The sequence below is a fragment of the Schistosoma haematobium genome, chromosome 7 (genome assembly GCF_000699445.3).
Source record: "Schistosoma haematobium chromosome 7, whole genome shotgun sequence".
Lineage (NCBI taxonomy): Eukaryota > Metazoa > Platyhelminthes > Trematoda > Strigeidida > Schistosomatidae > Schistosoma > Schistosoma haematobium.
In genome coordinates this window covers 9,162,547-9,179,322 of record NC_067202.1, presented here as the reverse complement: position 1 = coordinate 9,179,322, position 16,776 = coordinate 9,162,547, and the positions used below count along the sequence as shown (strand labels likewise).

The 16,776-nt window shown below is 36.5% G+C and overlaps 1 protein-coding gene across 1 annotated transcript in view; it reads right to left on the bottom strand.

Moving 5' to 3' along the window:
* The window catches only part of WDR93 (WD repeat domain 93), a 51,794-nt gene that overhangs the window by 21,737 nt on the left and 13,281 nt on the right, over positions 1 to 16,776 (bottom strand). The window contains exons 7-11 of the mRNA XM_051217931.1: positions 15,440 to 15,679; positions 14,007 to 14,391; positions 10,134 to 10,213; positions 7,584 to 7,661; positions 6,016 to 6,228 (exon numbers count right to left, since the gene is read on the bottom strand). Coding sequence (XP_051064367.1) covers positions 6,016 to 6,228; positions 7,584 to 7,661; positions 10,134 to 10,213; positions 14,007 to 14,391; positions 15,440 to 15,679 — 996 coding nt within the window. The remainder of the gene's footprint in view (positions 1 to 6,015; positions 6,229 to 7,583; positions 7,662 to 10,133; positions 10,214 to 14,006; positions 14,392 to 15,439; positions 15,680 to 16,776) is intronic.

Below are 16,776 nucleotides of genomic sequence, written 5' to 3'. Positions count from 1 at the left end.
ATCTGCTGTTGTCTGTAGAATACACTTTCTACACCTTACCCAGACTTCTTGATCGAGTTAGCAGAGTTGGGGACAACGGACCAGAATAGGCTATCGAGTCGCTGAATCATTGATCCTTCGTTCGTTCGAGTAAGACGCATCAGTAATCGCATTCAAGCAATAACGAAGCATAACAAATTGGCGACGGTGGTTTTGAATTATGGACCCTGCCAAACTTGAACTGTTACTTGAACAGCAGCTAAAATTGATGCAAATGTTAATGGAGACCAAGGTTACGCCTCCCTTACAGCCAAGCACGTCTAGTTCAACCACGGCACCATCAGTAGATGGCATCGCAAATAGCATAGCTGAATTTCATTACGATCCTGATTCTAATGTTACTTTTGAGATGTGGTTCAGGCGATATGAAGATCTATTTAAATTTGATTTCGCCAATCAAGATGATGCTTGGAAAGTGCGGCTGCTACTTCGTAAACTGGGTGCAAATGAGCTGGACAAGTATTGCAATCTGATCCTGCCGTTGAACCCACGAGACCGATCATTTGCAGACACAATTCAAACATTAAGCCAACATTTTGGCGATAACTCGTCACTGTTTAATACTCGTTATCGTTGCTTGAAGCTAACTATGAACGAAGATGATGATTTTCTTACGCATGTGGGCGTCGTCAACCGCGAATGCGAACGCTTCCGGTTAAAGTCCTTGACTGAAGATCAGTTTAAAGCCCTGATCCTTATTTGCAGTCTACAGCACCAAAAGTTCAGTGACTTACGAACAAGGCTACTAAGTCGTTTGGATCAAGAGCCAAAACTCACCCTGAGTGATATAGCTAATGAATATCAACGTCTCATTAATCTTCAACGAGACACTTCTATGGTCCAGAATGGTGGGTCTAGCCGATTTGAAGTACGAGCGGTGCAACAGACACCTCACAAAAACAAACACGTCCCCGCTTCATCCAGTCCATCTCACTCCAGCTCTAGACGACAGACTAAAGCAACTCCTCCTGCTCCTCGCTGGCAATGTGGTGCATGGCACTACGTTCGAAACTGCCCATTCAATCAACATCGATGCAAGAAGTGTAAGGTTATTGGTCATAGGGATGGTTTTTGTCTGACGAAGAAGACTCCAAGTCAATCCAGAAATACCAAAAAGACCCTTCCTAGATCCCGCACCAATTCATTGAGCTTAGTATCTTCGTGTCAAAGCTCATCACCAAGTCAGAGAAAATTTATTACTGTTAACATTAATGGGCATTCATCTAAATTACAAATAGATACAGCATCAGATGTCACTATCCTTTCTCGTAAGACTTGGATCAAAATGGGCAGCCCAAACTTGCAGCATACAACGCAAAAGCCTCGTACTGCGTGTGGTAACTACCTTCACCTGCTAGGACAAATGGAATGTACAGTCACTTTCCGTGATTTGGCATTTGTTGGGGTATGCTACATAACGCCAGCTGACCTAAATTTGCTCGGGTTAGATTGGTTCGACCACTTAAATTTAGCTGATGTCCCGTTGAATACCATATGCAACCTGGTATCACAACCCCAACTACGACAACAACCACACGACTTGGAAGCTTATACGAGGAACCTAATGACGCAGTTTTCGACTATTTTCCAACCTGGATTGGGTCGCTGCTCTGCCATGAAAGCAACACTTCGATTGAAAACTGGGGCTAAGCCTGTTTTTCGCCCAAAGAGACCTGTCCCTTATGCAACATTACAAACAGTAGATGAAGAGTTGAACCGCCTTCAACAACAAGGAGTTATCACTCCCGTTTCCTACTCTGCATGGGCAGCACCTATTGTGGTTATTAAGAAGGCCAACGGCACGATACGTATATGTGCTGACTTTTCAACAGGTCTCAATGCAGCTCTAGAACAACATCATTATCCCCTGCCTGTTCCCGCAGACCTATTTACCATGCTGAATGGGGGAAGATTTTTCGCTAAGCTGGATCTAGCTGATGCTTATTTGCAAGTGGAAGTAGATGAAGCATCAAGAGAGCTGTTAACTATCAATACTCATCGTGGTTTGTTCCAGTATAACCGTCTACCTTTCGGAGTCAAAACTGCACCATCTATTTTCCAGCAACTAATGGATACCATCCTATCAGGTATCTCGGGAGTCGCGGCTTATTTGGATGACATTTTAATTGTAGCAACGACATTAGAACAGCTACGAGAACGCACGACATTGGTACTGCAACGCATCAGTGACAACGGTTTCCGGTTACGCCTAGAGAAATGCCAGTTTTATTTGCAGTCGGTAAAATACTTGGGGTTCATTTTCGATGCCGACGGCCGCAGGCCGGATCCTGAGAATATCCGAGCTATCAAACTGATGCCAACTCCTACTAATGTCTCGTCACTACGTTCCTTCCTGGGACTTGTCAGCTGTTACTCAGCGTTCGTTCCATCGATGCATGATATTCGCGCTCCACTGAATAGCTTACTGCAGAAGAACAGCTCTTGGAACTGAACTAAACAGTGTGACACTGCCTTTTGTAAACTGAAGTCCATTATTAGTTCGGAATTGCTGTTGACACACTACGATCCAGCCATGCCGATCATCGTAGCTGCAGACGCTTCCGCCTATGGCCTAGGCGCTGTTATCTCCCATCAGTTCCCGGATGCATCGGAAAAAGCCGTTATGCATGCTGCCCGCACACTAACCCCAGCAGAAAAAAAATACAGCCAGATAGAAAAAGAAGCGCTTGCACTTGTGTTTGCTGTGCGCCGTTTCCACAAGTTCCTGTACGGTCGGAGATTCACGCTTCTCACAGATCACAAGCCTTTACTCGCAATATTCGGGTCGAAATCTGGCATTCCAGCTCATTCAGTAAATCGCCTTCAGAGATGGGCTTTAGCACTCTTGGGGTATGATTTCGAGATCCAGTACCGACGCACTCAACAATTCGGTCAGGCGGATGCCTTATCACGACTCATTAGTGACCAGTTGGCGGCTGAGGAAAACACGGTAATCGCATCTCTGCTAGCGGAAGACCACGCCGAATGTTATCTGACGACCGCAATACGAACTTTGCCGGTATCTGCAACGGACATACAAAATGCTTCTAAGAGCGACCTCATCATCAAGAGAACTATGAGCTATGTCACCAACGGTTGGCCGACTAAGAAGTTTGATGGTGATATAAAACAGCTGTATCAGCGGCGGGATTCTCTATGCATTGTGAACGACTGCTTGATGTTCGGAGAGAGAGTGGTTGTGCCAGAATCCCTTCGTGCAAAAGTGCTGAAACAGTTCCACCTTGGTCATCCGGGGGTTAGACGAATGAAATCCATAGCCAGGAGTCATGCGTATTGGCCGCTAATGGATCAACATATAACAGAATTGGTTGGGAAATGTATGCGGTGTCAGCAAGCGGCAAAAATGAACGCCAAAGTTCCACCAGTTTCATGGCCACAACCTGATCATCCTTGGTCCAGAATACACGTCGACTTTGCAGGCCCGATTAACGGAACCATGTATCTAGTTGTAGTCGACGCCCTTTCGAAATGGCCTGAAATCAACCCTATCATACCGCCAACGACAACTAAAACAATACAGATCCTCACAGAAATTTTCTCCCGAAATGGTATACCAGATGCCATTGTATCTGATAACGGTTCACAGTTTACCTCAAGCCAATTCCAGTCATTCTGTCAACGACTAGCCATAAAGCACTTACGCTCGCCACCATACCACCCGCAGTCGAATGGGCAAGCAGAAAGGTTTGTGGATACGTTCAAAAGAGCCTTGGCTAAAACAAAAGGGGAGGGGACGCCAGCAGACGCGTTGCAAAATTTCTTATACGTGTATCGAACAACACCAAATGAGACGTTGCCTGAGCGAAAGTCACCAGCAGAGATCCTAATGGGAAGAAGACTGAAAACGATCCACAGTCTGATGCATCCAAGTAATGCACCGACACCAGTACGGACAAAGTTTGAAAAGCGATCCACGTACGAAGTGGGATGTCCGGTGTTTGCCCGTGATTACAGACCGACCCATAGTCCATGGACAGAAGCGCGAGTGGTCAGAAGAATTGGTCGAGTCATGTACGAAGTTGAGGTAGGCAGCGACAGGTGGCAACGCCATCGGAATCAGTTACGCAAACGGTTAGCACCAGACTGCCCATCAACAGAATCAAGTATTCCTCTTGACATCCTGCTAGACACATTCAACTTACCGGCAAACCCACCAAAAGAAAAACCTCAACAACAAGCTGAAACACGTCACAGACGGTGGCCTATCCGAGAACGGCGAGCAACAGTCAGGATGCAGGTTGACCCCAGGAAAGCCCGCTATTAAAGGGGAGGAGTGTTGGGGACGATAGGTCCCCAAACTCATATTTTTAAATTTTATCTTATCGATCATCGAATCGATTAAATGTTAGATATTTTTATTGGGGTCAATTCATGAACTATCGATTAAAGGCGCAAATAGGTCAATTGATGAACTATCGATTAAATGTACAAATAGGTCAATTGATGAACTATCGATTAAATGTTCAAATAGCAGTCAATTGTTGATTAATGTTCAAAAATCTTCCATGACAATATCGATTGTAAATATTTGTATAAATACGCTTGACTTGTATGCTTGATCTGATCTGCCTGCCTGACTTGTTATCTGCTGTTGTCTGTAGAATACACTTTCTACACCTTACCCAGACTTCTTGATCGAGTTAGCAGAGTTGGGGACAACGGACCAGAATAGGCTGTCGAGTCGCTGAATCATTGATCCTTCGTTCGTTCGAGTAAGACGCATCAGTAATCGCATTCAAGCAATAACGAAGCATAACAATAAGTTAAATATAATTCAGTAAGTACATTCTTTTCGAATTACTGTCAAGCAAAGTTCGTATACTTTATACATCAACTTCTTAATCCACATCACATTTATACTACTGAATTCAACCTAACGGAGAAATGATCGTGTAAATATCCTTATATATGATAACAGTTATCCAGAGAATATTTATCAGCTGAAAAGAAGCTATCATATTTCAAATATATGTAATGAATTAAAAATTGATCGATACCTAAGGAAACTAGATAAGACATAGGTGTATTTAGAAACTGAATTAATGTTGAAAAATAATGATCATTTTATTGCAACTAGCTAGTCGAAAGTTTATATGAAAACTGTAGTGGCTGTGCTTCGTCGACCAATCACCCTCGTAACCGTTACCATATAATCCTCAACGCTGTTTGAAATCAGAAGGCAAAGAGAAGCAGCTACTACAGTTTTATTAGCAGATAACTCAGACCACAAAGCAGAGGCAAATGAATGAGTCAGCTAACCGAGAGTGTAGAGTGTAAATGTACATGTATATATATAGGGAAATGAATGGACCATCGAATCATTTAAGCAGTTAATAATAAAGCTAGTAGAATGAATATACGAGTAGGCGGTAAGCAATGTTCAAGCATACATATTTCATACAAGCACAACAATAATAAAGGTACAATAAGTTGTTATAGTACGGATGACTTTGTCCGCTAAATAAGTTAACAAAAGGGCTTAACTGAGTTAAATGAGAACAAACTCAATTGCACGTGAGTTGCTATAACACTACGCTACGAAACCTAGATACAGCCCCAAAATGAAACTATAGGTCAAGTACAGGATAGCTCCAGTGTTATATAGTTCTTGATAAATCTGTTCATTATATGTACACTAACAACAAACTCCAAGAGGTTAAGAGCTCGCTATACAGCTTAGAAGTCTTGAGTCTATTCCCTAATGGGGTCGTACATGAGCCCTACTAATGCAAAGGCTTTTACTAAGGTAAAACAGCCGTCATCCTAGTTTCCAGTAGTTTCTAGCTACAGTCAGCTTTGATGTACAATAAAAGATTCCTCAGTTGAGAGCAATTTCTAATAAAAACTACGAATAGTATTCAGTGAAATATTTGCCCAATAAGGATTACTATTACGTTAGTCAGTAGGCAATGATCAATAGAAAATGTGAGTTAACAACCAATAAGATTAACTAACCTGACTGTAATTGTTTAATTATAACTAATCTAGATTGAAGACCGATCACCAGATAATTATTTCTCGAATTAATTAAATCTGGCTTCTTTGACAGATTTTCTTTATCATCAATGAACGTTTCATGTGTATTGACGGGATGACTAGAATAGATAACTGAAATATAAGTTATTTCTGAACCGAAATATCGTATTTCTTCTATTACGCCTTCTTCGGCTATGTAGAGAAATAAAGTAGAGAGGAATAGGATAAGTTTAAATAATAAAAGGTTGATATCCTTAAATGCAGATATTTCTCAATTATCGATAACATGGTATTTTTTCCAAATATAGTAAGTATGCATAAATTAATTCCCCGCATTTAAACTGTTCCAGTGTCTAGATTACTAAAAATAATAAATCTGTAGTGGAAATAACTTCGAGATAATTCGATAGGCTTCATATATTAGATAAATCTAAACTTTGCGTAAATTCAGAAGGTAACACAAAGCGCCGATTACGGTTTATTATCGAATAGCACAGATCAATAGACCACAAGCACACCAAGAAAATTCGAGCGGAAAAGCTAATGCGCGCGAACGAGTGAACATAGGTGATTTAATAGGATTCAAGCACATGTATATATGGAAATGAGAATGATTCATTGCGGGATCTAAACAACTAACATTTAAGCTAGAGAGAGGAGTACGTGTGTGGGCTGTCACATGTGATCCAGCATACATGTTCATACAGACATGATAACAATATCAAGATATACAAATTGTCACAGTTCTAGTAACACTGTTTATTAAATACGTTGGTTGAAGAGCTTGACGAAATTAAACGTAAACAAAATTAAGTGTAGTAGAGGTGCACCAAGTAGGTTTATCTTACTGATCTGACAAATTGAAAAGTTAAGTATAACAGTTTAAATGAATGATGAGTGGAATTAGTTCGAGGTTTTAAACTTAATGGAATGTTTATTGCATTTGTAGTCATCCTATGGATATGACTTAGTTCACTTGTTCGGTATTCAAAATCATGTGACCAATGATGATCTGTGGTCATCATGCGAATAAAAGATATCTGTTACTTTACATCAAACTTGAATAATTATTGATTGAGACTCATTTGAATGGATTGTTTTTGACCCCCATAATTCAGTTACGTTAACGGTAAATTATAAATTGACCAACTTACGAACGTTTGTTACAATTTATTACCGGCTTAATAAAAACATAACGTTTTCAACGACCCGTAAAATGATACTAATCAAGATTATAGAAAAGAACTCGATACCAAGATACATATTAATGAATTTTGAAAATATTGATTATACACCTACTCCATTAAAGTAATCTCTAAACTGATATCTCCTGACAAGTTAACAAAGCTGGGTAGAGTAAAAGATGACTGAACACCTGAGCTTTTACTACCCTAGCCTAAACACTCTGAAAATGTGTTTAAAGCCGTTTCGATTCACCAAACTAATCTGGATTGTTTTTTTTGTGGTTTCTTTATCCATACAATCTGAAAACATAAAGATACCAAAGGGAAAGCAAACAATAAATACTTTATTTATAAAAATCTTACTTTTAGAGAATTTATCTAAAGGATAAAAGAAAAGATAACATGATCTGGACCAATAAACACAAATCGATCCAGAGTAGGCTACAAAAGAAATTAAGAAACGATTATCAGTCATGAATAAAAGTCAGTTATTTATTTTGCAATGTCTGATTGTTTACAACGAATAATCTTAAATCATAAGAAAGTCATTGGCTATTTGTTTTTCAATCAAAATTTCATGAAAACTTAGGATTATTAACTGTCGAACAGTAATATATAGGTCCTTCTAGACATGTATGAAACAATTTAAAGCTTATTTGATGATAATGAAATCATAATCATCCTAACAAACATCATTTTCAATTACCAAACCACTCTATCATGAACATTTTGCATATACTGTCTTACTAAGACTTATGTTTTACAGTAATACATTTAGAGCATAAATAAATATCCGCACTTGAAATAGTTATTTAGACTGAGAATGTCAAAAAACCCTAGTGAACATTCTGACTAATAGTGATTCCGTTACTGGTTATGGACGAAAGTTTTCTATAATTCTTTTAAAACAGTACAAACTTCCCTACAAAATCAGAAACCATCACTTTCTAGTTTGATAGAACCCAAATGTAGCAATTCTTGATCATTCAACTATGGTGAAATGGTGAAAAAGACGTTGTTTTCTTACGTAAAAACAACATTCGTACAAAAATGTACACGACTGTATCATTGTTATTCAGACTAGAAAAGTTTACGTCATTATAAATGACTATGAAATGAAATTCAAGATAAAAGTGTTTCTGTAAGATTTGTAGAGTGATTAATCATTCATAATTTACTTAAAGTGAATATATAATAAAGATACAATTTGAATGAAGTGATATTAGTTTCAATTAGTTCCTCATCAGTGGCTAAGTACTGACATAAATAATGATTCCGACTAGCCAAAAGCATCAAACACCTGAACATATTTAATGTGATTTGAGTTACTTAGATTAGTGACCACATTAAATTTTGACTAGCACTAAAAGACTAAACAAAAGTGACAATGGTCGATACTCGTCGACTAATCAAATATAAATATCTCAGTCTTAAAAGAGGTCATTCATGGTTCAGTAGTACCGAGCTAGACTGTAAAACAGGATGATGAACTGACAATTCCTTCAAGACTTTTTTCGAACAAACAACATCTCAGTTAAACATTTGAATATAAAATCAATATCAGAGAAAAGTTGCTAGTAAATCGATAAAAGAACTAAAGAATGCAAATCAGTTGATCACTAAGAGTAATTACATATGAATGTAGATGCAAAAACCGTAAGCGTAAGTTTGAACTTTCGAATCATTTAATTATTCCCAATGGCTATGTAAAAAGAATAAAATAATAATTGTGAGCATAAAATTGGGCTCATAATCTGTTGGCTACTATGAATCGTTAAGCACCAGTTTAACAATAAAAATGTAAGCGTAAGTTTGAAATTACTTAAATGTGGGCAGTAGAAAGAGGCCATTCTACGGAGTAACAAAGCCATGAAATAGAAAGAAAGAAATAATCAGTACAATATACAGTCATGCTAAACCACTCATAAATTCGACTCCGATACATTTCACAGAAAAAATGAAGCGATAATAAATTAGCTGAGGAATTAGTGTAATGCGACAAATCAAGGAAACTATAATTTTTATTATTTGTTGATAGTATTTATTTCAGTATACAACCAATATTGACTGTAATTATGTTCGCATTCATCGATATCAATAATCTCAACATACACAAGGGAGAAAACAAGATCTTAAAATACAACATAATAAGCACCATCCAAGTCACACTTAATGGAGATGCTCTGGAAGAGATGGAAAGTTTTACACACCTAGGCAGTACCATTGATGAACAAGGGATATTCGATGACGGTGTAAAGGCAAAGATTAGCCAAGCAAGGACAGCATCCTTACAAATGAACAGCATCTGCAACTCAAAACAACTATCAGTCACCACCAAAGCCAGAATTTTCAATACAAACAACAAGACAGTTTTAGTGTACGGAGCTTAAACTTAAAAGGCTACTACAACCATCATCTAAAAAGTACAGGTATTTACAAACAGTAATATACTGCAGATCCGTTAGCCACATACCATCAGCAGCAACCTGATGTGGAAAAAAAACTAGGTGAAGAGGAAAGTAGGGAGAGACAGAACGTGGATAGGGTACACATAGCAGAAATCATCATCACGAAGCAAGCCTTGACTCGGTATTCCTCAAGGCAAGAAGAAGAAAAAGACCCAAAAACACATTGACCAGGAAATTAAATGTAGACACCAAAATAATGAATATCATTTAGTAACAATTGAAAAGGAGAGTAGGAGATTCCCAGTCGGTGGCCTATGCTCAATGTGGGGTTACAGTAAGTAACATCAATAACCGATGAATAAGCTGATGTCGGTTGAATAAAAATGAATAACCTATAGATTTATTAGTACAGTATTATACCAAAGGCGAATCGGGGAATTTTCGAGAAAAATTACTCTCTCTAATGACTAGGTCTATAGGGAATATATTAAGTTTGTAAACTTACACAAATTGGTCAAAGATGAAATTTCTGATTGTTTACTATTAGAGGTTAAACTAATTGGCAGGAATTCAAAATATGGATAGCTATAATAAAGTGAGAAAAAAAGGGAAATGCATTTTCTTTGTTGTACACTTTAAAAAACTGTAACCAGTTTTATATGATTTATACAAGTTTAACTTCCTTAAAATATAATATATAGCTACATACTGAGTGTCTTAAATCTATGATTTATAATTAATTAAATGGAAAACCAAATATCATGCTTTGTCGAGTAACCGGCATAAACATGAAATTACTACAATATCCACAAAACCCATCTGATATTAATCAACATATGCTCACTAGTGACTGGCTTCAAGAGGTATATCCTGGAGTTGTAGTGAGAAGTAGTGACCAGTGGAGTTCAATCAGGTCTGTTGTGAGATAGTAACTCGCTGAAGACAATAGTGAATGTGCCGCTCAGTTTGGTGGATTAGTTGAAGTTAGACATTAACACCGTTGGATGCCGGTTCAGTGGTCTAGTGGTTAAGTACTCGCGTGTGAAAATCAGTACGTGCTGGGTTCGGATCTCGCAGGGGGCGAGGTCGTGGATGTGCACTGCTGAGGAGTCCTACAGTAGGACGAAACGGCCGTCCAGTGCTTCCAGGTTTTCCTTGGTGGTCTAGCTTCAACTGACTTATGATCTTAACCATTGAAATAAAATACAGTTTGATCTGCTTTTCAAGAACCAAATACTAGATTTGATTCAAACAGAATCCGTAAACTAATACAAAGTAGATAGCTGGATAATTGGATCAGTTGTCTTTCCAACTATGTAAATGTTAAAACCAATCCTCTTGATCTAGATTATATTTATGGCCAAGTGTATGCGGTCACGAAAATTCTATAAAAAGCTTACAACTTGTTGGGATATTAAGCACTAGAAAATTATACACAGAAATAGAAGTACTTGTACCTCTTTGTTCATAACTTGAACAAACAAGAAATGACTACACTAAAATTCGTACATCCATTATATGACGATAAAGGACATAACACTTAAAATGATATAAAGTTTTCGCAACGGAATATAAGTGGCAAATACTGACCAATAAAAAACACCCAAAAGATCTTGAGAATAATTGCGATTTAGATGTATGGTAGTATATTGCGTATATATAATCCCTTTAATTTACTTGAAAAGAAGAACAAAGGTTTGAACAGAATAAAATGACGCAGTAGCTATTCCGATCAAAACATCGAAGCTTTGAGTCCAAAAAAATATGTTCAACTGCTTCTTTTATATTGACCAGCTTTTGATCCAATTCGTCAACAATCATTTTGGTGATATAGAGGTCTAGTTTGACAAATGTATGTACAGCTTTCATCTTTATATTTTCATAGCTTGAATATATCTGAATCACTTATCTTATATGCTTGTAAACATTTGAGGAATTTAATTGGCACCCACCCCTATTTACCATATCTTACTTAATCCATATTATTCTATTCATTATGCAATTGCAGATCAAATACTTATTTTGATTTGCAATTACATTATTATTTTTCTCACCTCATGTCATATTTTCCCGCCAATAATCCTGGATTTTACAAGTTGTTATTTTGAATGACATATTTACTTTGAACTTGGCTATTCCTTTTGAAACATTAATTTAGATTTATGACAATAGAACCTGACGGTAACTTATTGAAAAAGAAAAACATTCTCCATTCACATATATATGTGTTGTTAACATGAATTTTTGTAGCAATTAAACAAGATGCTATTGGTGCTCCTAATGGTTTGTTAGGATTGTTATACAGGCTGTTATATGCTACTCATTTGACAGAACTAGACTGATATGGCCTGATGCAAGGAAGAAAAATAACACTGTTGATAAGAGTTAATTTACACACTACACACTACAACTCATAGAACTAACATCTATTTTACTTCTTCCTAATAATTTTCTCAGGTTTTTATCAACTACTCACAACTTGTAATAATTAAAAATCATAATTATAAATATTAAGTGAAAATACTCACACAAATGACTTAAGTTAGAAAATGTTTTAAGCATACCGCAGTATATTTTAGTAGTTGAGATCATAAATCAATTGAAGCTAGAACACCATGGAAGCACTTGACGTCCGCTTCGTCCTACTGTGGGACTCTTCAGTGGCAGTGCGCATCCACGATTTCGCCTCGCGAGATTCCAACCCAGGTCATATCAGTTTCGCGCGTAAATGCTTAACCACTAGACCACTGAGCTTGTCAGCATCCAACGGTGTTAATGTTTAACTTCAACTAACTGAGCATTACATCCATCATTGTCTTCAATGAGTTACTATCTCACAGCAAACCCAGTTGAACTCCACTGGTCAACCAGTATAGTTTACAAAAGATGTAAATAAATTTAAGCCAATTAATAAAAAATTATTTCAAATACATTCCACAACATTGATAGCAACAAATGATCAAAGGACTACAATTAAGTGGTCACATATACTGATTTATACTGAAAATAATTTCCTATTTCAGTCATTTGTTTGATTAGAATGTTTGTCATTTATATCAGTTTTTTTTTTCAAATTCACTTAGTAATTTTTAATTTTCAATATACTATAAGATGTCAATAACTGATCAGAACTTAATCAAATGAAATGAGAATAGTGGTATTCTCCTCAATTCTTTGCTCTTAACTTTTTCAAGACAATATTGAACAATTGGTACTGATAACTCTTCCCTGTAATAAAATGTATGATACTAAATAAAGCAGTTATTATCAGTAAGGTGCCTAGTCATTACAAATTTTCGTCAAAAACCAGACCATATATACACTTAAATGTTTATCTGTATTGCTTAATCAATTATCCTGCAATTATCAGTTCTTCTGGACAACAAATTTTAATAAAGGGAGATCTATTTCAACTAATTCTTTCTATGTAACTATAGTCAAATAACTGTCGTTAAGGTTAAGCATGAAAATTAAACCAATAATCCTAGGTATGATCGTAGTTGCGCGCTACTAAGTAGTTTAAAACTAAGCCAAAACAGTTTCCCAGTGTTTCCTTCTTTTCAAAGGTTATCAGTTCATGATTAAAACTGTGAATATTAATAATCATTTGAACTGTCAAAAACGAACACTAAAATTTCACATCAACAGCAGTTTCTGATCTTATATCAAGAATAATTTCTGATAAATATCGAATGTTTATTTAAGACTGTTGGCACACAAACCAACTATAATGATAATTATTAGTGTTATTTTATCTGTTCTTGAACATTCGTCAAGTTTTATTAGTAAAGTTTGAAGAACAAATAGTAATTCCAAAATGGTTTATCACGGTTGAATAATTGACAGACTTCGATAATAATAGTTATGACTGATGTTAAGTGAAAAAGTACCCTGTTAGAGTTGAAATAATAGTTGACCTATAATTAGAGTTAATTTCTAATTCTCTGTAATCATTCTGATAATTCAAACATAATAATTTGTATAATAATAAATAACTCCGCCTGGAGCCCCTCTGGGGCTACTGCCAGTCTCAAGCCCAGATAAAGGCGGAGAGTTGGGCATGGGGTTAGCGACACCATCCCGTAGACAACTAACTCGCTAAAAAGACGCTAACCAGGAAAAATAATCCAAGCCATTTAAACTCTGCCCTAGGAGTCAGAAGGCCTTCACTTAGAAGAGTTATGACGTCTCATGATAAAATCCGAGTTTCTTCGGAAGTTAAATGGCTGATGCCCTTTCTGACACCCACAGCAACCATTAATTGAGGTACATGGAATATTCGTACAATGTGGGGAACCGGAAGTCATAAAATATTAACTATTGAAAGTTATTTCATTGTACAATTCACTTTAGAATTTCTTATAAGTAAAAATTTTACCATTTAGGTTGTGCTTCATATAAATTTTTTACTAACTGTCTTCTAATTTCTTCATTTTGTTGAGTTTTTTTCAATGAATCATCTACTCGTTCAGTTCCATCAATAACCGAATCTTTTACATTTGTTTCAATATCTAATTCAACTTCTTGTTTTTTATTATTAGTTTTATTCTTCCTTTTTGACTTTTCATCGTTGTCTTTATTTGATAATGCATCGGTAGTTTCAACATTAGAGTTCATCTTTTCAGCTTTTTTATTATTACGTCCATTTATTGTTTGTTCTTTGTGCTGTTGTTTACGTTTAGAAGATTTTGTATTTCTAGTTTGATGTTTTATTGAACTTGGTGAGTGTGGTTGACTTCTTTCTGTTGTGGGTTCAGATATCTCTATTTTTTTGTGTATGTAATATGAAAATATGCAACAACAAATTAAAATAACTTTAAGCAACACAAAACAAAGCGGATTTTTTTAGTAAGTCTAAAATCATGAACTGATTAGTGATAGACTATCAATGGAAACCTAAAAGCACTTGACAGCCGTTTCTTCCTACTATAGCGCTCTTCAGGAGTGGGCATCCGCAACTCTGCACGTTGGAATCGAACCCAGGACCTTCGATCGCGAGCACGAACGCTTAACCTCTAGACCATTGAGCCAGTATCTAATAGTGTTTACGTCTAACTTCAAGCAATCCACGATGTCGAGTGACTATCTTCGATTGTCTTTGGTGGGTAACTGTTTAACTCAACACGGTTCAACTTCACTGGTCTCGGCTTCTCACTAGGACTCCGTGACCTACCTCTCAAAGTTAGTCACTAGTGTGAGCATAATAATTATCAGTATACAGTTGTGGAGATTTTTGAGTTTCATTGAAATCATGAACCAACCAATGTAAGCTGGTTGCGCACTATAGTGGATTGATTGAAGTTAGACGTCAACACCGTTGGATACTGGCTCAATGGTCTAGAGTTGAAGCGTTTGCGCTCGAGACCGAAGGTCCTGGGTTTGACTTCAATGTGCGAAGCTGTTGATGCACACTACTGAGGAAGCTCACTCGGACCAAACGGAGATTCAGTGCCTCCAAGTTTTCAATGGTAGTCTAACATTGATAGGTTCATTATTTCAGTGAACTAAGCATTCTACACAACCCTATACTGAAAATGAATCTAAGCTACAAAGTATTAAATCTTAACCATCATAGAATTAACTTTTCTTGTGAAAATAATGGTATTAAACATTTTAGAAACTTTGTGTTACATTCATTTTTACGACACGAAGCAAATCAAAGTTAACTCTACCTCTGCATCATTTTCTCTTTCTTTTGAACCATTTACAGTTGATCTAATTGTCTAGATTTCTCAAAATAATAAATAACCACTTCCAGAAACAATCAAATCAACACTTCTTTCTATCTTTTATCTGCCCTAGTAAACTCACGTTTTGTAGATTCAGGGCTTTCTGTGAATCCTTGGACGAATACTGAATTCTTCTCATCAAGCTGTGGTTTAGGAAGAGCTGTTAAACAGGAAGGATAATTTCGATGTCCGATGAATGTCAACTGGTTTGTTTCAATAATTGCATCGGAATACAGATGAGTACCAAGATTTGAGTAACTTAAAAGATTAGCCTTATCATTAGCTTGCTTGAGTGCTGCCGTTACTGATTTACACGCAGGACCTTCAGAAATAAGTAAATGCAAACACAAAAATAGTAGGCAAAATATTTGCTAATAATCTTAGACTACTTCAATTTATTAAGTAGTAATATATTAGCGCAATACATTTCGAACAATCTGGTCACAAATATACTTGTTAAGAGCATTTATATATAAAAATAAAAGGTCAACTAGACAGGAAACGGGGTAAGAGGAGATAAGGATAATGATAAGAGTAATAATAATAATAATGTGAACACAAAGCGAAACCTAATCACTCTGGATAATAAGTCAATATTACCAGGGTAGGTTTTGACTTATTATCCAGAGTGATTAGGTTTCGCTTTGTGTTCACATTATTATTATTATTACTCTTATCATTATCCTTATCTCCTCTTACCCCGTTTCCTGTCTAGTTGACTTTTTATTTTTATATATAAATGCTCTTAACAAGTATATTTGTGACCAGATTGTTCGAAATGTATTGCGCTAATATATCACACATAGTTCTGATAATCTTCGTCTTCTAATATCATTATCGAAATTTATCAAAGGGACTAATTGTTTTAAGTAGTAATAAATGTAATTTAGATATATATGAACGTTTGTTAGATTTTAAACCAGTAGTTCGACAGAAATTGGGCACCGAGTATATAATGAAGACATAAAATGTAGAACTCATATTCTGGTGAACCAAGCAATTGAAATACAAATATTTGTAAAGTTTTCTAAACTTTTGATAACGTACAGATGTTCTATTAATTGTTAGGTTTTTTTTAAATAAGTGAATTTATCAATTTATTCCAAACAGTTGACCATTTATTGCAAATTGTAGATTGTCCTCTATCTAGCCTTCTCTCACTAGCTAAATCTCTACCTTCTGGCCAGAATAACAAAATGTAGGATATTCTATTAATTCCAATATATGCTGACTCCTACAATCCATCCTTCCTAATATATGAAGCATTCATGCTTGCCAAGTTCCACGTTGTAATTACAAACAGTTTTTGATTGGGATCGTGAATCAACCAACGTCAGACCATCATTGAAAGTCTGGAATCATCCTATAGTCGCTTTGTCCTAGTATGGAACTCGGCAGTGCGCATCCACGATTCCGCTC